At 37.7% G+C, this 24,290-nt stretch overlaps 1 protein-coding gene across 2 annotated transcripts in view; it reads left to right on the forward strand.

Annotated features, from left to right (window-relative positions):
* Nucleotides 1-586: 586 nt before the first annotated feature.
* The window catches only part of ADAMTSL1 (ADAMTS like 1), a 391,430-nt gene continuing 367,726 nt past the window's right edge, over nt 587-24,290 (forward strand). The window contains exon 1 of one of the 2 annotated variants that reach the window (XM_030258675.4): nt 587-1,254. In XM_030258675.4, the coding sequence (XP_030114535.4) occupies nt 700-1,254 (555 nt within the window). In that variant the 5' untranslated portion in view covers nt 587-699. The remainder of the gene's footprint in view (nt 1,255-24,290) is intronic. The other variant, XM_030258676.4, reaches the window with a different exon arrangement.

Genomic DNA, 24,290 nt, shown 5'->3' on the forward strand with positions numbered 1-24,290 from the left:
CAAAGTCTTTGTCAACAATGTCTCACGTAATGCAATAAAAGATGGAGGGAAATGTGGCAGTCTTTAGTCCTTGCATATGTTGCTTCCCATATTTATTTGACTTGTCAATGGGGTGCACATTTTCCAGGGATTATCCAAGTGTCTAAATACATGTTCACAGAATGCTGTGGGAGCATTCAAATAGAGTCATGGTAGGAACTTTAGGGACATGCGCAATAACGATACATTTTCTTGTGGCTTTGCAAGAGACATACAGGAGCTGCCATGAACATTTTACAAGCAGCCAACACAATTTTAGTCAGATTCTTGTTTGTCACGGCTTACATTTTGACTGTTGTGTTAGCAGATGATGGAGTTGCAGATACTAGCCAAAAACTTTAAGTGAGGGCTTGAAGGTAACTGAGAGAACTAGCTGTATGAAGGGGCTTTGCTTCCTTGGCTAACCACCTGTAGCCTTTACCTACAGGCAGACGTGGGCAGCAGGAGTCAGCACTACAGCATTTCAGCTTAGTATCCTGGAAACTCTCTTAGGCTTAGTAGGCAAACGTGTCAAAGAAAGCACACCGGTACCCCACGGCAGGTGGGGGCGCGTCCCTGGATCCGCACACCCTGCACCTGCATGACTGGCTATGCCTGCCTGCCTTGCGCTTGCCACCCTTGCCCATATACCCTGCTCCTGCTTTAAGCATCCGGGCCTGAATGGCCATATCCGCCTGCATACACCGTCCCTCTCTGCATGCCCAATGCCTGCTTGTGTGCCCCAGACTGGAACGCCCATTCCAGCCTGCACGCTCTGTGCCTGCCTGCGTGCCCCATTCTTGTCCGCACGCCCATCCCTTCCCAAACGTCGAACCCTCTCCCTCGCTCTCTCCCTCTGTGTTGTCCATCGCTGCCTGCACCGCCAATCGCTGCCCGTGCGCTCCGTCCTCTCCCGTCCCGAGGCCACCCGTCGCTACCCGAGCCCCGTGTGCCCCGCCCGCTCTCGGTCCGCACCCCTGCCCGGAGGACCCTCGGGGGCGGACCGCCGTGGGCGGCTCCGCGCCTCCCTCCCCGCGTCCGGCGGCGGGGGCCGCGCCCCGCGCACCTCCCTGCCCTGCGGGGCCGGCGGCGCCGCGCACCCCGCGCCGCTCGCAGAGGCGCGGCGGCGGCCCGAGGCGGGCGGAGCGCCGCGGGAGCAGGATGGCCGCGGGGCAGCGCCGGGGCACCGCCGCCGCCCCGCTCGCCCTCGCCCTGGGGCTCCTTGCCGTCGCACAGGTAAGGGGGCTCGCGGGTCGCCCACCCTGCTCTCCGGGCCGCTGTCCCGCCGTGCTGGGGTGGCGAGAGGTCCGCACCTGCGGCTGCCGCGGCGCCCCGGGCCGGGCAGCGCTGCCGCGGTCGCTGCTCCTCGGCCGCAGGTGGTGCCGGCTGCCGCAGCCCTGCCCGCACGGGGCCGGGCACTCTGCCGCTGCTGGGCTGGCCGGGCGCGCCCCTCCGTCAGCCCGGCCGGGCTCACCCGCTCCCTGCAAGGCAGGATGGAAGGGTCGTTAAAAAGTTGCGGTGTTCCTGAGCTTTAACGAATGTCGCGAGTGAGGGGCTCAGCCTGCTTCACTGCGGGGAAATACTCTCCAAGATACAGAGAAACTTAGAATCTCCGCCTGCGTTTCTCACACGGGTGTTTCCGAAAGCCGGGGCCGTGTCAGTGCGTTTCCCTTGGGTGTAATTTACATGCTCTAATGTGCTTTACAGGTAGTCTTTTTTTGCTGACTTATCAATTTGCCATTGCCCAGCTTTTATTTCCGACTCCAGCAAAATAAAATAGAATAGAATAAAATAAAATAAAATAATTACAATAAATACTCACTGAGGATGCACCAGTTACTCCTCCGGAGACAATGTATGAACTTACTTTCACCTTTGTTTGTGCCTTAAAGAAAAAAAGGTGTGAACATGGTTCTCTGCAATTGTTCCTATTTGATTTGGTTCCTAAATGTCAAAGATGAATTTTAAATAAATAATAGCACATTTCAGTAATGATGCTATTTTTGTATTTAGACCAATATTTTAAATCTCACAAGAAAACAACAAACAATACCTTAATTAAAAAAAAAAAAAAAAAGATACAGTGTCACTTGAAATAAACTCAGACATATAATTATCTGTATTTGAATTTTTGGCCTTCTGTGCTCATGAAATGTGTTTTCTCCTCTCTTGAACCTCCACAGTAACTGTACATCCATGGGCAAGTTGCCTAGTCATCTGAGTAAAGTTATTTGTTTTGATAGAGAAACTTTTGTGCTAGACTGCTTTGCCTTCTGTTATCGCACCACTTTGGGCTCTGTGCAAGGAATCTATTCAAAAGCACTGTGGAATGCCATGAGGGATGAAGTGTGATGCCAGCCTGCACCTGAAGGCATGTGACCAGGACTGGGTCAGGACTATGCCACTGAAAGATTGTTGAAAAATATTGCAGGTTGCTTTGGTAGCACTGGTATCCTCAGGATGCCCAGACTGGCCCACAGAGACCACTCTCCAATGGTATCTGCTGTCTTTTCTAAAACAGGCCTCTAGAATTGTAATAGCTGTGATCCTGCAAAGGAAACTTCATCTGCCACTTCCTTTAATCCTGCCATCAATTCTGTTCCCAGGATAGAGATCAAGCTGATCTCCCTTGGCATTCTGCTCTCTTCCTGCTTATCCTGGCCCTGTGCACCTGCTTTCCCTCTTTCTTGCAAGCAGTTCTGCTGAGTGAGGAACTAAAATATCTCCTTGTTTCTTTTTACAAGCAAATACAGAGTATTCAGATTTACATTTGAAAATTGTGGAGTGATAGAGATGCAGTGCAATGGCTTGGGAGCTGAAACAGGCAGCTTCCCCTTGCTTATATGTTGGATACTTAGTCACAAAAATTTCATTTACACTTACTGAGATAGTGTTACTCTTGAAATAGCATTTCGGCTAGTCTCAAATTTACACACAGATAGTGTGAATAAAATCAGTTGTCCTCATAGACAGCATTTCCTATGGCCAAGAACATAATCAGCTCAGGAAACCTCCTGTTGTTTTTCTTGCATTTGTAAAGTGAGATAGTGAAATAAGTGAGGATTAAAGTTATGCTTCACTGAGCAGCCCCAAGTTATATGCCTATATGCCTATATGCCTGTATCACAAAGAAGGTATATATGTATATATATATATATATATATATATATATATATATATATATATATATATATGTATGTATATATATACATGTGTGTGTGTACACATATATATATGTATATGTCTCTCTCTGTGTTATATAAAGAAACTGCAATTCTGTAATGCTGTATTTATTAATTTAAAATTCTGATTATATTAAGGTGAAAAATTATTCTTCTCATTTACTAAGTATGAATGCTCATATTTAGGGTTTGGATGATATTTCAGTATCATTCTGTATTATCATAGCCTGGTTTTGATAGAAAGAGACCTAAGTATAATCTGGTTCCAAATTCCCTGACATGGGCAGGGACACCATCCATCAAGCTAGGTTGCACAAAGCCCCATCCAGCCTGACTCTGAACATTTCCAAGTATGGGGCAAAAGAGCATATTAAATCCTTTTCATAATTTTCTTTCTATCTTTCCTTCTTTTTTTTTAAATTATTTTTATTATTTTTAAGGAGAAAAAAAAAAAGAGTCTTCAAATCATGTGTTGTTGTTATTACTATTTTAATTATTATTTTAATTATTTTATTAGTTAAAATTATGATTTTAATTATTATGATCTAGTTTAAAAATAGTTATTACTATTTTTAAACTAGATCCAATTGGCTCTTTTCAGTAGTGATAAATAAGATCTATTAATAAATGTAGGTCTGAACTCTTTGAGCTCTATTTTGGAATTAAGAACAAATTTTCTTGGGTTGACATTTTCTCCTACTGCCTTCTCAGTTCAGTGTTTCTGTGGATTTCAATATCTTCTTAATCTTTTCACATATTTTTTAATGTCTACTACATTTTTTTTTTCTTTAATATTTTTTGCCTTTGGTCTATAAATGAATATATTGGCTTTTAGTGGAACTTCTCTTATTAGAGTGATTCTTCTCACAGGGATTTATTTTTTTATATTTTTGGCTGTGATTATAGTAAGTACCTCAACAAAAGAACCTAAATAGCATCTAAAATTGCATTGTACATAATAGTTATTGTAGAAGTTGTAGTTCATGCTCTGCCTAAAACTTCATGTATGAGATTCGTGCATATGTGCACATGTGTTTTATAGGCTAGTCAGGGTGAGTAGGTTTAGGTCTTGAAGGGGTGTAAGCAAATGTAGGTCATTGGTAAACAGATTTTGCTTGGTGGCCATTGTAATCTCAGACTAGCTGAGCCACATATTTGCTATATGCTGTTCTAGTTTGTATTTACATCATTGTGCTTGCTACAGTGTACCCTTTTTATGTCCACCACACCTGTTACACGGTAGAAGGAAGTAAAGTTGTGGTGTTTCATGTATCAGGAAATAGTCATATGGAGAAGAGAGCATCTTTTTAAAACAGTTGTGTGTAATGACAAAATATATTCATATAGTTGCTTAACAATAAGCAGTTACCTTTATCCTTCCCCAGAAAAATACTTACCAAGTAAAAATCCACTGCATTTTGTTCCATTGTCCAGAGAAGACTATAACTTCCTCTTCTACTGGCCAAAGCTGAAAATAAAGCCAGTCAAAGATACTGAAAATAAAACCACATTCCCTACCTTTGAAAAATTGACCATATTATAGTAAGAGGATCAAAATGCTTCCGTCAGGAGTAATTTAGGATAAAACTGCAGGAAAAACATGAGATGAGGACGGACAAAATATTAGGATACAAGTACTGTATTTATATGGGTCTATTAGTCAGCTGGCACTAAAATATCTCCATGCCCTTACTTGCTTCACATACGATCATCTTGAAAGCAGTTTTGTACCCATGAAAGCAATTCTGTAGTGTGTTTTTCATAAATCTTGGAAGCATTGTGATCAAAGTTATATTGATGAACCTAATTATGGCTGGCAGTATTAAATATGAGCAAACTCAGGTGTAGTTTCATCTTCTTGTGGAAGGTTTAAATAAACTTTTGTTACTTTAAGGACTAGAGTTTTCTTTTGAGATTTATAATAGATCAAATGTTCTTGGTTATATTGTCAACTCAAGGCAAAAAATCACAGTAAGATGTTTTTTTACATAATCAACTGATATAGTCAACTTCCTGTTGTTTCATCCTTCCCTTCCAATTAGAATCACAGAATCATAGTCTGAATAAGGTGGGCAGAAACCTCTAGGCATCATCCTGTCCAATTCCCCTAGGCAAACAGGGGAATTGGCTCCATAGAGCCAACTGCCCAGGATCATGTCCAGGCAGCTTTTGACTGTCTTCAGAGAAGGAGGCTCTACCACTTCTCTGGGAAACCTATTCCAGAGCTCACCCTGAGCGCATCCTAAAGGCCAGAGTGAACGTCCCATGTTTCAGTCTGCAAACATTGCCTCATATTCTGTTGCTGGGCACCACCGGAAAGAGCCTGACTATGTCTTCTTTACACCCTTCCTTCAGGTATTTATATGCATTAATAAGATCTCCCCAAGCCTGCCTTTCTTCAGGCTGCACAGTGCCTCTCAGCCTGTCAGTGCAGTCCCCCCATCAACGCTGTAGCCATTTGTTGGACTCCTTATGTCCTTCTCTCTCGAGTGCTGGAGAGCCTAGAGCTGGGCACAAGCCTCCAGGCATGGCTTCATCCGTGCTGTGTTTGATGGGAAGGATCACCCCCCTCAGACTATTGGCAGTCATTTCATTATTGCAGACCAGGATAACATTTGCCTTCTCTAGGACAGGGGAAATGTTGCCAGCTAATGGTTAGTTTTGTGTGCCCAATCTTTTCCTGCAGAGCTGCTCTTTACTTTAAGAAAACACTTTGGGCAAGCTTTTTACCATGGTGGGCTAACTTCAACCTGTAGTAGGTACACCTGGCTTCAACTGACTGTTTTTAGGAAAGATTAATAAAAAACTATTGCCCTTTCTGAGAATTTAAAACAGTTCTCATGAACTTTTTTTTCATGAAAACCTTAAGTGCCTTTAGTTTCTTTGTGAAGAAGGGTTAAATATTTAGCAAGACAAAGGACTTGCACTGGAGATGTCGATTGCTGGAATTATGAAAGTGGGAATAAGTTTCTTTAAGTTACTGATTTCTGAGCATTCATAGCCCACAGCTCACTAGAGATTTAAGCCCTCAGCATTTTCACACATGTTCACAGGCCATATGTGAATATGTGCATATGTGAATATGTGCAGGGAAAGAAGTGATACTTCCTCTTCTCCTGTTGCACCAAAGTCAGGTTATTCACAAGATGCTATTACATATGGATCCTACAGCAGTCATATGTACAAAAGGGTGAACCAAGGGTTTGTGAATTCTTACTGCAGATTAAAAAAGAGCTACAACAAGTTCAGAGATAAAGAGAGGGGATGGGAATATTTTAGCACTGGTCTGATTGTACTGGTCTTGTCAGTTTCTGACAAGACCTCTGTAGTTCCTCCTGATCCCAATAAACTCATCTTCTGAAATTGCTTTTGCCTCCTGAAGGTAAAGGGAAAAGAAAAATTATATTTCCGTGGATTAGATTACTAGTATCATGTTCCAGTTTCATACCCCTGTAAATTGCTTCTCTTAGAATAGAAATTAAAATTAAACTTAAAATTTAAATGCATCTCTGTTCTTGGTGTAGAAGTTCACATTGGGTGCACAAAGTGAACACTACTAGAACTTTATGGAACCTCAGAGGATATAAATTATTCCTGCTAGTTTTTCCCTAGGATTAAGGAATTCTGTGTGGCTATCAGATAGGCCTGTGTTTTATATCAGGATTTCTGAAAATCTTGGTTAGAAATTGAATGTTCTTCTTAAGTCTTTTCTTAGACTTTCATTTAACATTAAAAAGAAAAAAAAAATCATTTTTCACTGTAATCTACACTTCCACACTTCAGTAATTTTACTCTTCAGTGTCCTTTCTTTTGTTTGTTTGGGAACTTTTGTTTGGGTTGGTTTTTTTAATGAAAAACACAGTAAAATATGCCTTACTTGTGATCTAGAAGATAATGAAATGTGATGAAGTCTTCTATTGGGATGATTTATGGTGAATAGACTAGCAAGTGATTGGCTGAATTTTGCACCACTTTACTATTTTACAGTATTCCCTGTATGCTTCTGGTCCTGTCCTTTAAATCCTCCTATAACAGCTCCTCTATAGCATGGGTGCATGTTGCTTTCCACACCTTAAGGCACTTTGCATTCTGAATTTGCAGTTCTGTCCTACCTGCAAGCAAGATGTTTCTGTTGCAGTAAGCAGTGTAATGGCAAAGTAACATGTCATTTACAAGGCTTGGTGAATTATGCCATCTGAGTGCATCTGAGTCATGCCCCTATTAAATTTAATTAAACTCTTTACACCCTTTTCAGTCTTAAGGGTATATTTTTTATTCCTTTTGAGAGAAATGTGCAGTCAGCATAATTGTTGAACATGTATGTGCAAGGAAAGCTACCAAGAGGGGGTGAAGTGGAAAGCAAAGAGGCAATTCAAGGCCTTTTGGAAATACATCTATTGGAGCTACAGAAGTTATCCTAGAATACATTCTGGGATGACTACCTCACTGGTGTTGTTGGACACAGTTACGTTTCTTCAAGTGGAAGAAGAAAATAAAGGAGATGAAAAAAGATGATGCCTCACTTGGACTGAACATATATATGTGAACTTGTGTTACAACAATGTGTTCTGCTGAACTGCAGAAAGCCTGTTTGTTCAGTATGTTCTACTGAGTGCACAAAAGCAGTATTATATGTGCTGCTTACACACCAGTTCAAGACTGGTGCAGGAATGGAGGGGGTGATCTAGCAGGATTGTCTTGGCCAATAACACCCATCAGAGGAATTAAACAAAGCTTATTCTTGTATCCATGCTTCAGATTTTTCATAATTCTATATGGCTAGATGTCATAAATAATGGCATTACATCAGTCCCAGATATGACTTGTGGAGTGTTGTTTGATCCTGCTGCTTTTAACTCAACCAAGTTTTTCCAGAATTTTAATCTGTACCTATATTTTTTTTTTAACTGACCCTATATACGTATATTCTTCCAAAAGATATTTGAGAAGGGAAGAGTGGATTTATACAAAACTGCCAGTAATTGTTTTGACTTTATTAAACAGGCATGCATATTGCAATAAATAGAAATACCTGCTTTTGGACTTTGACATTGTTAAAATAATGGTGCCATTCTGTGTAACTCAGGGGGCTGCAGAAACCAGTTTTCCCTTGCACTGTAATTTTTTTTGTATTCTGTGAAAAGTTGACATGAAGGAAAGACATTATGTATAAGTATGACAGTACCATCTAACAGAAAAGCCAAAAACTCCTGTGTGGCTATATCTTTTATGTGATTTTATTTTATTTCTCTTAGTGTTTTTTTTCAGATGAGATAGAGGGTAGCCACACTCATCCTGACTTACACTAACTCCCAAAGAAATGACTGAGCTGAGATGATAAACTCTTTCTTGTTTCTATGGGCTTTTGCTACAGTATCTTGGGGTAGGACAGTGGAAATGGAGAAGGAAATTTTTTTTTAACAGGTGATTTACATTTCAAAAGTAAATGAGCATAGTGAAACAAGAAGTATGTGATTTGAGGCTTTGAGTCAAAGACCAGGAAATAGTCTTATCCTTGCATTGTTTTATTTATTCAATTTTCCTGATGTATGTCTGTTGGAAACAATGATTGTAAATTCAAATTTCAAACATACCTGCCCTGGGTAAATCATAGTGAGTTTGTAGTGTAGAAAGGATTTATTATTTGATGACTGGCTTCTGCAAGGAAGCTGAGCACAGGGGTTACTCAAGTGCCATTAGTTTCCAATATAACTTGGAAAGCTAGCTTAGACTTCTTATTGCAGTAACTTTGTATTGCAGAGAAATCTATTTGACCCTGAGCAGCCATGCAGTGAAGAATGCTTTTATCTCCTAGAAGAGACATATAAAGGAAAAAAATCCCAAGAAGACTTGATGCTTGGTTGCTGTTCAGACAAAGAAATACAGCAGAATTCATCAAACAGGAAGAAATTGCTGCACTTCCCCCAACACCCGAAAAAACCAATGGAGAATGTTATATCAAACATGTTGATATAAATGAAATTTTTTCCATGAATCTGAAATATATTTTCAAGAAATTATGGCCGGGCTACTTTTCCTTTTCCTCTTAAAAACCTTCTACCTCTTCCTGTCCCCATATAAACCTACTCACAGAAGGGGATATTTTGTTTGTAGATCCTGCCACAGGATCAAGATGAGGTCTTGAATTCCTAATGTTTCTAATGTACGCTGTATTTTGCATTCTTTATATGGCTTTTCTAGTTGTAAAACAGAGATGAAACTATATTTTCTTGTGTTTTTTATATTTCTATATGGTTTTGAAGCAGGAATTTATATGTTCTTTAGGAAGCACATAACACGACCTAGTTCTTGACAAAGTTATTCAGAAGATATTACAATGTAAATAACTACTGTGGAAAGCACAGGTTTTAATGGCAGAATCTCTGCTAGCTGCATTTTTGCTAGCTGAGTGTTTTCAGATTCTAGGATTAACACCTGAAAATTATGTTTTAAATAGTTGAAGTTAGATTTTCCCACATGACAGCTCTGAGATTCAACTAAGCATCTTCTGGCAGCATTTTTCTAACAAGATTATATGTCTCCTCCCCAAAGTCTGCATTGTGTAAAGACATCTTCAAAATCTTTCTCAGTGCTCTTTCCATCATTATCCCTGCTTTAGTAATGATATTCAGCTTTTACCAAGTTTACAGCTACTGATGAATTTGTCAGGAATCCTGGGTAAAATCATGGTCTGGAAAGCAAAAATTAGAACAAAAATTAGGAAGAAGCTTCCAGTGTTTAAATACTGTGCCATAATGCTTTTGTCAACTCTTTGTAGCCTAGCTAAAATACAGGAGATAGAAACCAAAGGACTGACAGTACATCTTTTCATCTGGAGACACCACTTTCGTGAAAAATTCCATCTACAATTCTTCATATTTATGTATTTATCTAGCTGGTTGTCTGTATAATACAGGCACCTTATTGTGACCAAGATCAGAAGTGGGAATATCAAACCTGATAACTGTATTTAATTTTTCAAACTGAGTTTTTGGTGTATTTGCAATTATTGCAGTAGAAGTGTTTGTCTGAATAGCAGCATCTGTTATAAACTTGGAATTGAGAATGGATTCTTGATTTGCATAAAAAGCACAGAACATCACATATCTTAAGGCCAAAATAATGTTTACAACCATTTTTTTTTTTTTCTCCTGCATCCCATTTTAGCAGGGCAGGAGGATTTTAGTATTTAAACTTATAGAAGTACATAAAAAAACATTTCATGCTGTTCATATTTTTGCTGGTTTATAGTGGTTTTGCTTCTGTTTGCATTTTCTAAGTATTTCAAAATGTCAGGATGAAAGACTCTTGCAAACTGCTATGATTTGAAAAATTCAGATAGTCCTATGAGATGAAGATAGAATGGAGCCTATGGATTCAAGGAATCCTAGTTTCTTAAAAGCACTGGGATGTACACTTGTACCTCTGAGAAGGACAAAAAACTTACACTGAATTGTAAAATTTAAGAGAGTTCAAAACATCTTCAGTGTGTGCTAGAATGACTACAAGAATATATGGTCACATGGCAGCCTGGATATACTTCCCACGTTGCTGGTAAGGCATGTGTTTGTGCGTGTTTAGTCTAAATATGTGAATTCTGAAATTGTGGAATTTTTAATTTGGTTGTTGTTCATGTTTAACATCATCTTCTTTACTAGATGCTGAATTCAAAGTTGTGAAAGAGTGAGCAACAGAGATTTGAAAAATCTCTTTCAACACTAAGAACTTAAATAGAACATTTTTTTGTTAACTGTTTAAGAGACCAGCTTTCCCCTCCTCCTTTCAATGCCACTTGTTTTTTAGAAATCGCATATCATTATGTTGAGGAACTGAAAGGTTCTCCCATACAACAATAGTGAGAGAATGAAATTACTGGGGTTAGGCTACAGCTTCAAATCACTTCAGCTTGTGTCATGTCTCTGAGGAGTGCAGCAAGAGATGTGGTCATGACAAAAGCTTTTTTGATTGGTTGGTTTTGGTGTTTTTTTTGGTTGGCTGGTTGGTTGTTTTTGCTATTTTTTTTCCCTTAAATAAAGGAAAGCAAACATCTATTGAGCCTCAAATGGTGAATGTTTGGAACTGTTCCTTTCCAGACAGCAACAGGTAGAAATTCTCCATTAACATTCTCATAGGTGAGCAGAAGAAACATGTCTTTCATATTTTTAACACAATCTGGAAAATAGGGAATCATTGCAGGACATTGAAAGCTGATGGTTATTGGACGCAAAAGTAAAACTAAAAATTCAGTTACAAAAGAATGAAATACGAATTTTTAAAGGCAGAATAAGGCAGAAATAATCTGAAATTATTTTTAAATAATTATGTACAATATAGCCAATATGACATTTACAATATACATATACAATATAGCCAATATGAAATTTGAGATTGTGTTTGTCTTCAGAAACAAGAAGTATTTTCACAACTTGGGTTATGAAAATTAAATATAGAGTACTGTTTTTAATTGCTCAGTCAAAGAGGATAGATCTGCCTTTAGAAATCCTATTTATATGACTCACGATATTAAATGAACATAAGTAACCTATGTTTATTATTCTTACCTCCAATGGTAAACTACTTATGAAAAGCAAAGAAGAATTATTTTTTGTGTTTAAGCAGAACATAGAAAGCAAAATAAAGTAATTCTGTACCATTTCCTGAATAGAGTGTGTAGGTGCTGCTTTGAGTTTCTTTAAATTTAGTATCTATGCCATAAATTTTGCCATACCTATTACAAGGTATGAATAAATTACTTGAATCAATTTTGCCATATCTATTACAAATGCTTGCAAAACCAGGGTTTTAGCAAGGTTATCTTCAGACTACAGTACTTTCAAAAATATACTTTCATTTCCAAGAAAAAGAAAATTGAAAAAAAATCTGTAAAGGGATGGTTCAGAGGAAGTTATGAAAACAGAATAGAGGATAACCCTGGATTTTCACTTAAGGAATTCTTCTAGCAACATTAATGAACAGGCACAGAAATCTCACTGGAAATGTTTTGAATAGTTATATGCAATAATATATTGCCCATTGGCAAAGAGTTTTGAATCAAGCATGGAAAGAAGCAATTAACTGAGAAGGTAACTGGGTCTTTAATATGATAAACACTTAACTTCTTATGATGTCCTTTAATCTTTTGAGGCAAGTATTTCCTTTTTTTTTTTTTTTCCTCAGACCTTTCACTAAACATTTATTTAATCTGATGCGCCTTTTAGACTTGGACTTCTCTTGGCTACCAATTCATTCATTAGATCAAGAAAGGAAGGAAGGAAGAGGAAAGGGATTAGTTTAATGTTGGAAATCTCTTATTTTCACAGAATTGCTTTAACCATTGCACTCTGTTTTCTTATGCTTTAATATCTTCTTCACCTCCTACCTCTTCAAGACTACCAGCAAAAATAAACAATTTTTCCTACAGTAACATAGTATGTCTTGCTGAGAGCAAATTTTGATACAAACATTTAATGATATTAATTATACAAAACCAATGAGGAATTTGTTGCTTCTTAACATAACAGGATGGCAAGTTACATATCAATATAATCTTCGAAGAATTATTCACATCCTCTCGTTATTTGCTTCTCCCTTCCCTTGTTCCCCCACCCACATTTTTCTGATGCTCTGGATGTTTGCCATGGCTTGAAGGATGTTGAGCTGCATGTGCAAGTGTTACTGCTTACTTGAATAACTTTCCTTGTTCTTGTGTGTGTAATTTTTCCTAATTCAGAAGCCACTTCCAGATTTTTAGGTCATCATCCTTTTCCTTTTCTCAAGATTATCTGGAGTGTTCCATTTAACAAATGTTGTAGGGGTGCCAATGATGTGTTCAGTTTTCCCTCATGGAGTGTGCCAATTTGTGTCCTCAGATACTTTGTACAAAGGATACATGTCTATCATTTCCAGGGGTGTTTGTGATGGAGTATGTGATGGATCTTTCTGAAACTGGTCCTTTATTTGAAATGAGCCACTTGTGTGATTTTATCCAGACCTTTTCTCATAGCCCTTCCAAGCAAAAGTATCCCTGAGTGGATCTCTTCTGTATGTCAGGTAATTGCTTTTAGAAAATAACTTGTTTACCCACTGTCATAGGCTCTTGAAACTGGCTGTCTTGATTAATGTGATCATAAACTTTCATACCATAATTAATTTTGTTATTCTTCTGCAGCTTCTTTAGAGTGATTTGGATAATTAGATCTGTTTTCTTTGTAACTGCATTTTGTTCAATAAAGAGAAGCATGACAGATAACATACTAACAGCAAATTAATCCTTTTTGAATCTTCCATTAATCTTTTGTTTTCTAATCAAAGCAAGTTACCAGTGAGTGCATTTTGTTTGAAAAAAATGTTGTTGTTTCTTTCAGGAACTGTCATAGTCCTATTCAAGGGCTGGTCAGAGTTTTCTTATTATGTTAGAATCTAGAACATAAAAAATATCTAAAGACAACTGGATTGATAACCATAACCTGAAATAAATGAATGGTCATTGAGGAACCACATTTATAATTGATTTATCCAGATATGAATTATGTGGTATTTTAATGCAACAGTATTTGAAAACTCAAATTCTACAACACTGACATTATTTTCTCTGCTGAAATTTTTCCTGTTTTTGGTATCTCCACTGTCACCCCAACAGTGGCACAATTTTACAGGAGTTTAGCGAAGGCGTTTTTCCTGTTTGCTTTCTTACGTTTTTTAATACGGTGTCCTGTCCCAGAGAGCTAAAAATTAGAAGGTTATGGCTTGTCTTTTTCTGAAATCCTATGATTAGAGGAAAAAAGAGAAGCACATTGTGGGTCGAAGTCACCAGCAAGCCAGCAATTGCAGGGGAAAGATAGATATATGCCTATACATGAAAAATGCAGTGATGAGAAAACATTACAGTAGAGAGTAATAGATACAGTAGAATGGCATATAGGTGAGCAATAAAATCAGACAGACAATCTAGAGGGATAGAAAAAGAAGACACAGAAATTATACACAAATTTTTATGATTTGATGATGCTTTAAGTCTGCTTTTGGTCTTTTTTTATGTATCTGAGGGAAAAGAAGTGAAAATTATATTAGCATTAGTCATAATCTAACAATGAAAATGGGACTCTGCAGTTAGGAGTAAAAGTGGGTTTATTATTTTAACCTCATCTTGTGCTTTATCTGCACAACAGAATATTTCCCAAAGGATCTCCAGCCATACAGAGATTTGTTTTGAAATTTAAAGATCAGCTATGCAAGATATCAATATATTGACCCAAGATTTCTTACTTTTTATTACATATTGTTGCTCAAAAGAAATACTATCTCCCCTTACAGAAGGTGAGATATTTTAAATAACCTTATTACAATAAGGTTATTTAAACTGGGAGATGGTAGTGGCAGCTTCACTACTTCAGGGTCACATACTAAGTTCTTCTTGTAGCTAAGAGCAACAAACACATCCCAGAAACTTTGGTCAGCAGAGCTGAGAGGGACGGGAGTGTGTGACTCCTCAAAGACCCTGTCTTGGGCCAGCACTGAGACTAGAAGCCTGCTGGATTCTGGGGTTTTCTTTCACCCATCAGGAAGCTGAATTACACAGCAGTCCTCATGTTAGTGCAGGTCTGCTGCTACTCATGTGAATTAGCTGGTAGCACTGCAAGAGTTCATAAACTGCATGTGGCTAAAAAACACGTGTTGATTGCCCAAATATTAAGTATATGATCATATAAGGAATTCTGTATGATGTCTGTATCAGCAGGAGATAAATTTAACCACAAAGGGATAAATTAGATAAAACTAGTGAAGTACACATTCCAGAATGTGGGCAATTAGCCAAAGATGCATATTTCGACCCTGTAAGACATATGATGCCATTTTTAGTAGGTGGGAAAGCAGAAAAGCAGGTTTACACATGTTACTTCTTGGGAACTATCCTGCATTGTATAAAGACACTGTTTAGATCAGCTAGTCAAGGAGATAACAGCATTCAGTAACATCACCACTTCATTCGAGGAGATTGAGAACTTTAACTCCGGTGTTTCACAATTACTTGTCTGTTTTTAGGTACTCTGCTGCTGAAATTAAAAAGTACTAGGCAATTTGAAGACGAGTAGGCTAGATTAGACCTGAAGCAACTATTAAAACTAAAAGAATGTATTATTTGTATTTTTCAGTTTTTCTGTTATTCTTTAAGCATGCTTACTTTCATTTTTCAGGGAAAGATTTTCTATTTATTGGACTATCAGCTTAGGAAACCACCACAAGCCTTTGCTTTTCTAAGAGTTGACTGAGCCAACACGCCAAAATCACCTTGTATGGTGTGTACATCTAGCTCCAGAGCAGCATGTGCTGCATGTTCTGTGACCTTACTGGTTCAGAATTTAGCAGAGGCCTTTTTCAAGTAAAATAAATAAGACACGCTGTACGCCCCTCCTAACAACACATTTTAAAGGAATGTGCATATATATAATTTAAATATGTGTGAGTGCTTAAAAATTCTGAGAAGGACAGAGTGAGTCTTAAGATTTTTTTTTTCTATAAAAGTATATATAGATGATGTGCAAATTTAGATGGATTTTATGTTTATGAAAAAAGCCTTACTTCTGAAGGATATGGAAAACAAAGCTTGTTTATCAAAATGAATGTGCATATTTCTGTAATAAGTTTTTTTCCCCTGCCTCTAGCTGCAAGAAAATATACAATGAAATTATCATTTTAATACATTAAACTAAATCATAATTTTGAAGTGTCAAAGTTGTTGAGCACTCTGTAAGTACTCATTTTAATGTTATTCAGTAATATGGGGTCCAGCAGTCACTTTTATGGAAGACTTATAGACTAAGAAAATGCAGATTATTTGAAAACTACTAAACAGTGCTTTTAATCAGTCTGGGAGTAACAATATGTGATTCTGATATTTTCTTCTTTTACAGAGGTAATCTGTAAAGAAGTGTATTAATTTTCATATATCATATATTCCCCAAAGGATAGGGCTGCTAAAATAATGGTGAACAGGACAGTTCTTGTAATACTATATTTTCCTGAATTTGATCTGAATATACTCTGCATTGCTACTTTTGAACAACCTGAAAGGCCCTCCTGACCTGCATGTGAGCTAAATGCTGTCTGGGGAGTAAAGGGATTGTGAAGAGCCTTGCTGTGAAGGACTGGGTGTGCAGGTGGATGAGAGGCTGGACATGACCCAGCCATGGGCACTCCCAGCCCAGAAAGCCAAACGTGTCCTGGGCTGCATCCAAATCATCCAAAACAGTGTGGGCAGCAGGGCTGGGGAGAGAATTCTGTCCCTTCTAGTCTACAATTGTGAGACTCCACTTGGAATACTGCATTCAGGTCTGGGGCTCTCAGTACAGAAACTACGTGGATCTGCTAGAGAGATGTCCACAAAGACAGCCAGACTGCTGGAGCACCTGTCCTATGAAGACAGACTGAGAGAGTTGGAGAAGTTCAGCCTAGAAAAGAGAAGGCTCCATGGGGATGTAACAGCAGCTTTCCAGTATCTAAAAGGATCCTGGAAGAAATATGAGGACAGATTTTTTAGCAGTGTCAGCTGTGATAGGACAAGAGGTAATGTTTTTAACCTGTAACTGGGTAGATTCAGACTAGATGTAAGGGAGAAAATCTTTTACAACAAAGGTGATGAGGCACCGGAACAGGTTGCCCAGAGAAGTTGTGGATACTTCATCTCTTTAAGTGTTCAAAGCCAGGCTGGATGGGGCTTTGAGCAACCTAGTTTAATTGAAGATGTCCCTTCTTATCACAGAGGCCCTGACTAGATGACTTCTAAAGATCCCTTCCCATCCATGATTCTAAATATGAAATACAAAGAAATTAGAATTATTTGTACAATATTATTGTGTGAGTGGAGCTGGCAGGAGGAAGGAGTACTGGTTGAAGACTGCCAGACATCAGTGGAAAGTCACTATCCAACCAAACTTTTGGAGGGATGAGAGAGGCGTAGTGTCAATTGACAACATGTAAGTTCCTTCCAGTCTTTTTGGAGAGTTCAGTCAGCCATAAGACAGCTTGATGAGGAATGTCTTTGGCTCAGATAAAATAGTAAGGAAGAGCTATTTTAATCTCTTCAGGTTTGTGTTCAAGTCTATCTCTTGACAAAGATGGATGGAATGCTTTTCAATGTGATCTCCAACATTGCTTTTCCAATGCAAGCAAATGATAATTCATTTGTAAGGTGCTAAGAAGATACAGTACCATAGATTTTTTCAAGGACCAGGTGTGGAAGCAGCACCACTGTTTGACTTTTCCCTTTGACAGATGACTAGAACTGAAGACTTGTCTGAAGCAAACATTACCTCATAACATATTTGGCGCAGCACAACTGAAAGATTAGAAAAGAAAATAGTAATGTGCTAAAACGTGAAAAGAAAGGTAAAGAATATTGTTTTCTCCCTCCAAAATTCACAGTTTTTCCATTAATGCAACATAGACTGTCTATCTAGAAAAGTAGCTTATTTCAGAATTCTGTGTATGGGAACTGGTGATGCTTCCTGGATAAGGTATGTCTGGACATCTTGAACCACCCAAATGAGAAAGTCTTCTTATTTGATGACATGCAGTCTTTTTCATGATGGAAGGTTAACATGGTCATGCTGTCATTTTGTGATAGCATACTAAGCCAGTGCTTTCTTCCTGCTTCCTCAGACCTAATTATCTGTGAGCTACTAGTGACCTAGTAGCATAGGTTTAGAGTAATTTCTGTAGTAACACCTGGTAATAGCAGAGCCTACCAGCTTCAAGATCCCTGGCAGTTGAGTCCACCCAGCAATCTGCTTTCAATTTTCTCACAAGCATTCCTGGTTTTGCTTTGCAGCTTTTGGAAACCTTATGGACCATTTTTCTTTTTCCTCTCTGAAACAAATGTCAGCAGAGTCAAGATCCATAAACTCACTATTGAAAAGTGAAATCAAAGTGCTGACTCAGCCCAGGGAGTTGGAAGCAAGTTGCTCCCATAACAGGTTTGCATAGAAATAACTGCTATGATAGCTGGGAGGGTCTTGTAAGTTTGCTTTTTATTGACATTTCCATATGGGCTTCTGGTATTGTGTTTTTGCACCATTGCTTGAATTACATGGGCTGCATAAACCCTTTTGGGACACCAGAACAGCAACTCTTGTTGAGAGCATTCACTTGCTGGAGTAGCTTTGAATCAATATTGTCTTTTGCTCAGTCACTGTGTCCTTGTGCTCTGCAATATGGAAGTGCTCACTTCTGGGAACTGTACTGGTGTCATGTGCAGGCAAACTGTAGTTTTCTGGCTTGTATTTTATTTCTCCTGATTGCACTCTGAAGGTGAAAACAGAGATATCCTTTGCTTTTTGGGAGTGGTATCTTTGAATTAGGTAGGGTTAGCCCCCTTGAAGACATGCCTTGTGCTGCTCTCCATTTACATCATCTCTGCAGTGAAAAATAAATCCAGCAAAACCCCCTACTTTTATTAGCCTTAACTTTATAAATTTTCCATACTAGGCAGTTATCTAGTTAGCATATGGACTGTACAATGTGAATATGCTGTAAGCCACTCAAGGGATTTAGCTGCTGTGATCAATCACAAGAGCGTTTGCTCTAGGGCCATGAGTTATTATTTATAATAAATGCTGTTTATACTTCATAAAATTTGCTTATCGCTCTTTATTTCATAAAATCAATTTATTGAAAGAAAGAGCCAAAAGATTTATCATTTTTGTAATAAAATATCTTACTTCACCTGCCAGAAGTAGCCAAATCAATTTTTAATGTCTGCTAATGATTTAACTCTCCCTTTTTACTGATGTCAGTAAAAGGGTCTTACCACTCCCATTCTTCAGTGAAAGGGTATTTTCAGTTTATAGAAAAATATACTGCTTGCCTCTGCATTTATAGATGCATAATTTACACAACACTTTGGTTGGTCAGAGGTTCCTATCTCACATATTTTCAGTTTTTACCTAATGTCTCTCTGTCAAAACATTTTATATAAATTTTAGAATTTTGGTTTATTGAGACTTTTGTTTTGAGGATTTTCCACATCCAGGACAGTTCTCTTGTTTCACAGTAATAAAAAGAGCATCCTTTACAGTGTAGCCAGAGGGATGAGAAAGATGTGTGCAGCAAGGAGTTTGACTCTTTCCCCTGTGCTTCATTAGTAAGCTGTCACTTATAATTGCTATTGCAAAATCTTATGGCATGTTTTTTTGTTGCTGAAGAAAGAAAGTGTGAGGGAAAGGTCATCATTTTTGCTTGATTATCAAACAGGGGAAGTATTTTTTAGGCTCCCATTCTCTCAGAGGCATGCAGATTTATACACTTTCTGCAATGCATGAATTGTTTTCTGAAAGTATTGCTTTTAATTTCTGCAGTGCATGGTAATCTTAGGAACAATGTCTTCTTAATTTAGCATGTATAGATTAATTTCTGGCATCTTTGTTATTAACCACTCTAAATCTGCTGCCCAGTGGCATATTGGGTGGCTGCACTCTGGTGGAGAGGGCACTGAACTGCTTTGTAAGTGTCACAGGAATCCAATTCTGACTAGTTATTCAAGTCTTAGCTTGCTGTGTTTAAATTTCAAATAAGCATTTTTTTGTTTTTTTTTTTTTTCTGATGGGGAAAGAAAGTATTCTGAAATTTTCGAACTAACTTCGCATTAGCTATAATCATGAATACATTTTACTGTTGTCTTAGCTCCTCAGAAGGGAAAGGTTCTTAACTCACACTTAGTTTAAAGTCTCAAATCAGATTCAGTAATTAAAGAATAGCTATATTTAAATGCTGAATAGTATTCCATCCTCATGCTTATTTAAAGTCATGTTTTAACCTGTTAAAATTATATTATCAAAAACATTATTTTTAAAGGTCTATCTGAAGAGCCTAGCCTTTTGACTACGTTGCTCTGGGCAAAAGTGAAATCTTACATTCTTCCTCAATCCACTTGCTATGACTTGAACAGTGTAAGCAGATATTGGTCATGTTAATCCTGATATTTCAAATGCCTTTTATAAAGAAAATACTTATATTAAAATTAAGTACAGGAGGACTTCTTTATCTTCCCTTTCCTCCCCTTCTGCCCTGTCTGAGAATATCACTTTCCAAGCAGAAGGAATCAGTTTTGGTATTATCTTCAGGAGACTGACCACTTCAGCAGTCCCTTTACACACATGGATATCTCTGTTGATGGCTATATTAATTTTTAACCTCAAAAGATGACTATTTTAATTTTCTTGAGGTCTGTCTCCACCAGGTTAGTAACCTGGTTACTAACCACCAGGTTAGTAGTAGCAGATGTAGTTTGTTGCCTACTTTAACAGTGGTATGGACAGTTTAGCTGTGTAACTGCATTTTACTCTGGTAGAAACCACATTCCATGGGCTGAGTGTGTGACTGAGCTTGCTTGTGCTAAGATTACTGGCCATGGTAGGAACTTATACCAGAGGGAAAGAAATTCCAAGGACAATAGGAGTTCATAAAAACATAGTGTGTAGACCATGTCTAAGAGGTTCTAAACTTGTAGGAATCTGCACCAGAAGGTAATTGGGAACCTTTAAATGTGGAAATAGGTATCAAAGATATATAAATATGTTTTTCTCTTCATCAGCAAGTCAAGTAACTCTGGCAGGAAGTAAAGGGTGAGAGAAGATTGGCAAAGCCCAAGTCACAGGCAGTTTAAGTAATTACCAGGCTTTTCCAGTGATTTGCAGGGCACAGTAGATTGCAGCGACTTCAGCTACTGGGTAGTTCCATTTTACTGACTGAAGAGCCATTTCTTAGCAAGACACTCAGTAGCTAGTTAGCTGTCACCTGATATGAATGAAAGTATAATTCCCTGTTTTTTACCTTAAGTAGGCTAGGTCTGCCCAGTCTCTTCTCTAAAAAAGCCTGGCTACTACCGATGATAATGTTTTGGATTTATTTTTTTTTTTAATAGCAACTTCACACTGCCACGACAAATATCTCTTCTGGTGATGAATGTAGGGTTCAGTCAAATCAAATGCTAAAATTTCCTTGTCGCTTGGGATCCATACAGCTACCTTTTGATTACATAGCTAACATAGCCATTTTTCATCAAGAAGTGAGATTGCCCCATATGGTGAGAAAAAACTCATGCAATGTAATTAATATCACTCCAGAAAACAAATTTCAAAGGTGTCGATAGGTGGGAGAAATGCTGTGAAATTATGCCTAGGGGCCAAGTGAAGTACTGGTGAGAGACTTGGCTAGCAATGTAGAAGCCTCTCTGTTTCTTTGCCTAATTGGTATAAATATCCTTTCAGAGCTGTAACAGAGCTGACAGCAGAAGCATAGCATTATGGAAAAAAATGTAGACTTGGTTTAATCATTGACACAGGTAGAAGAATGGATGGCTCACATTAGATCACAGTAAAAAGCATGAACTGAAACAAGTTATGTGGGAAATATTCCACTTACAATAAGTTATGTATGTAAAGTGGCTTTCATAAAAGACAAATAAATGGATGTGAGGAACTTTATAATGTTCTAAAATAATGTTTTTTAGGAAAATAAAATAAAACCAGAGGACTGATAATAAAAGCTGACAAAATTAGTGATTCAAATCAAAACAATTTTCTCAGATTTCTGCTAGCAGTAATCTGTGAGAAAAAGTCTGAATGGACCATCTGTGTAATCTACTGAACTGGGCCTGTAAAACAAACACACTTATGTTATTCTTTGATTTTTCAATTTAGTACTTGATTAAAAGTTCCTAATATATGAGGCACAACCAGTACTGATTGCTGATAGTAGAAAAACATTTCACATGTCCTAGCCTTCTGAGGCATTTAAGGTGTACTGTGTATTACACTTCAAACTACCAGAACATGAATTCTCCATCAGCAAAAGGGAGGCAAACCAGTACAAGCAGGAGCCAGAAAGTTAAGAATGCAGCAGAGAAATAATAATACATATTGTAGTTTTTTACGTCCTGTAAATAACAATTTGTTGCAATATTTTTACAAGGATTCCACGTGTCCTTGTCCACTCCTGAATTTGTGGAAAATGTACTCACAGGTTAAATTAAACACAGATTTTATTTTTTTTTCTTTTTGGTAGATCATTTATAACATCCATGTGCACGATAAAATCACAAAATAGCAGTGTAAAAGTGTCTTCTACTCGGGGTTGGATAAGAGCTCTGAGGAAGCACGGCTGTTTCAAGAACTAAATGAAATTTGACATGCAGCATAAGCTCTGTAACAATCTACATTACACAGTGCATAATATCCCACATAAGCAATTGGATTAATTGGAATAGGCTTGGAGTACATGTATAATACAAAAAACTTAAAATATATTAAAAATATTCAAGATGAGATCAAAATTTTTTTTCATAGGCCAAAGTTTTTAACCAAGAATTGATAAGTTCTGGGAACATAAGTGAATGTGAGTATTTTCCAAAACAATTTTTTGGTTAGGTTAGGTACTTTAAAGCAATATAGATAGGCCCTGAGTAATTTATACAGTAACAATATCTTTTTCAGGCTAATCCCACTTTTTTTTCTTTAGAAATTTGTCAGTTATTCCATTTAATTATGCCAAAGTCCTTCTCAATTCCACATTTCCTTAACTTTTCCTCATATTACACCCACCTTGTCCCATTCAGAGCAATACCTAATCAAAAATGGTGTGGCAAAATGCTTACTGGCAATGGCAAGGTGTGACGATTTTGCCTTCTCTAGCATAATTTAGCAGAGTCATAAATGCCCCTCTAATTAAAAAAAAAATACTTTAGGCTGGGGTAGCTGCATTCTAAATTAAACTTCTTTGCCTTTCAGACGCAAAAGAAAAGTACTTTAATTTGTAAAGTCAGTTTGCTTAACTCTGAGCTATTGGCAGAGAGGACTCCAGCTGCTGCATTCCACAATTGCCTTTAGTTCCTATAGTATTGAAGGCTATGGTGTGACAAAGAATTTGTCCCAATCAGGTTAGAGTGCATCTCAAACTCAAATAGACATTTAAACAAGAATGTGTAGCTTAAGGATACTAGTCTGCCAATAGCAAACTCATAATTTCTCTTAACTGTCCACATCTTATAGAGCTCTGCTGTCTGTTCTGTGGGATGTGAGTATTCTGCTGCAGTTCTTAGGCTCTAAATGTCACTAAGGGCTTGTCAAACCCTGATCCTTATTCAAAATTAAAAATGCAGGAGTTAATTTACGGCAATATATGGGACAAGTCCCAAGGTGATGTGACGTCTTTTTTTTTTTTTTTTTTTTTTTTTCATACAGGTGCTTTCCTTTCCTTTTTGTTTTTATACACTTTTAACTTTCATCAAGATCTGTCTCCACCTAAGCACTAAAACCTCTACTAAGTTTACAGCTCAAGAGCACTGTAGGCTCACAAAAGATTTTGTAAGTAACACTCTACCAATTATGTGAAAAATTACTTTTATTTTCTTTTCAATTTGTTTGTAGACAAAAATAATAGTTTTCAAAATAATTTATAGGTACAGAATAAGCAGGATGAAAATAACTTGGGCACTGGTAAGACATTTCTGAGACCAAGTTATTGGATAGTCAGATGGGAGTGTAATGGCATTATATGGCAATATATCCTTTCCTGCTCCTTTGTCCTCTTGCCTTTTACCAATTCAGACAACTGGAATGTCCCGTCTGTTAAATGCTGTAAGAAAGAGCATGCATCCTCTGATGCATCCTCAGCATTCTTTCAGACATTGACGTTGAAAACATACAGAGAAAACTCTCCAGAGTGACACAGTTTGGAACAAAGACAAATAGTTTGTGAAGGCATTACAAGCTTGATAAATTAGCTGATTTGTGTTTGTGACTTTTTGTTAAGACAGTGACAGGTTGCATGCTACATCTGAGAAATTTCATGGACAAAGACTTAAGACTTGTTTAAAATATCAGCTGAGAAGAGTCTTTGCTTGATTACCCATGTGGATCCTCAAAATTGCAAAGAATTACTAATCTAGAAATGAGGGAATGCAGTATGAAACAGATGATGCTGCAAAGATTTTTCTTTAAAAGATGTGTAGTAATAACTTATTTTTAAGATGAGAGTGGTGGGTTTTCTGTTTTTTATTTCTTTGATTGTTTGTTTTCTATTGTTTTGTTTGGTTTT

This window comes from Taeniopygia guttata, chromosome Z, assembly GCF_048771995.1.
Source record: "Taeniopygia guttata chromosome Z, bTaeGut7.mat, whole genome shotgun sequence".
NCBI classification, from domain to species: domain Eukaryota; kingdom Metazoa; phylum Chordata; class Aves; order Passeriformes; family Estrildidae; genus Taeniopygia; species Taeniopygia guttata.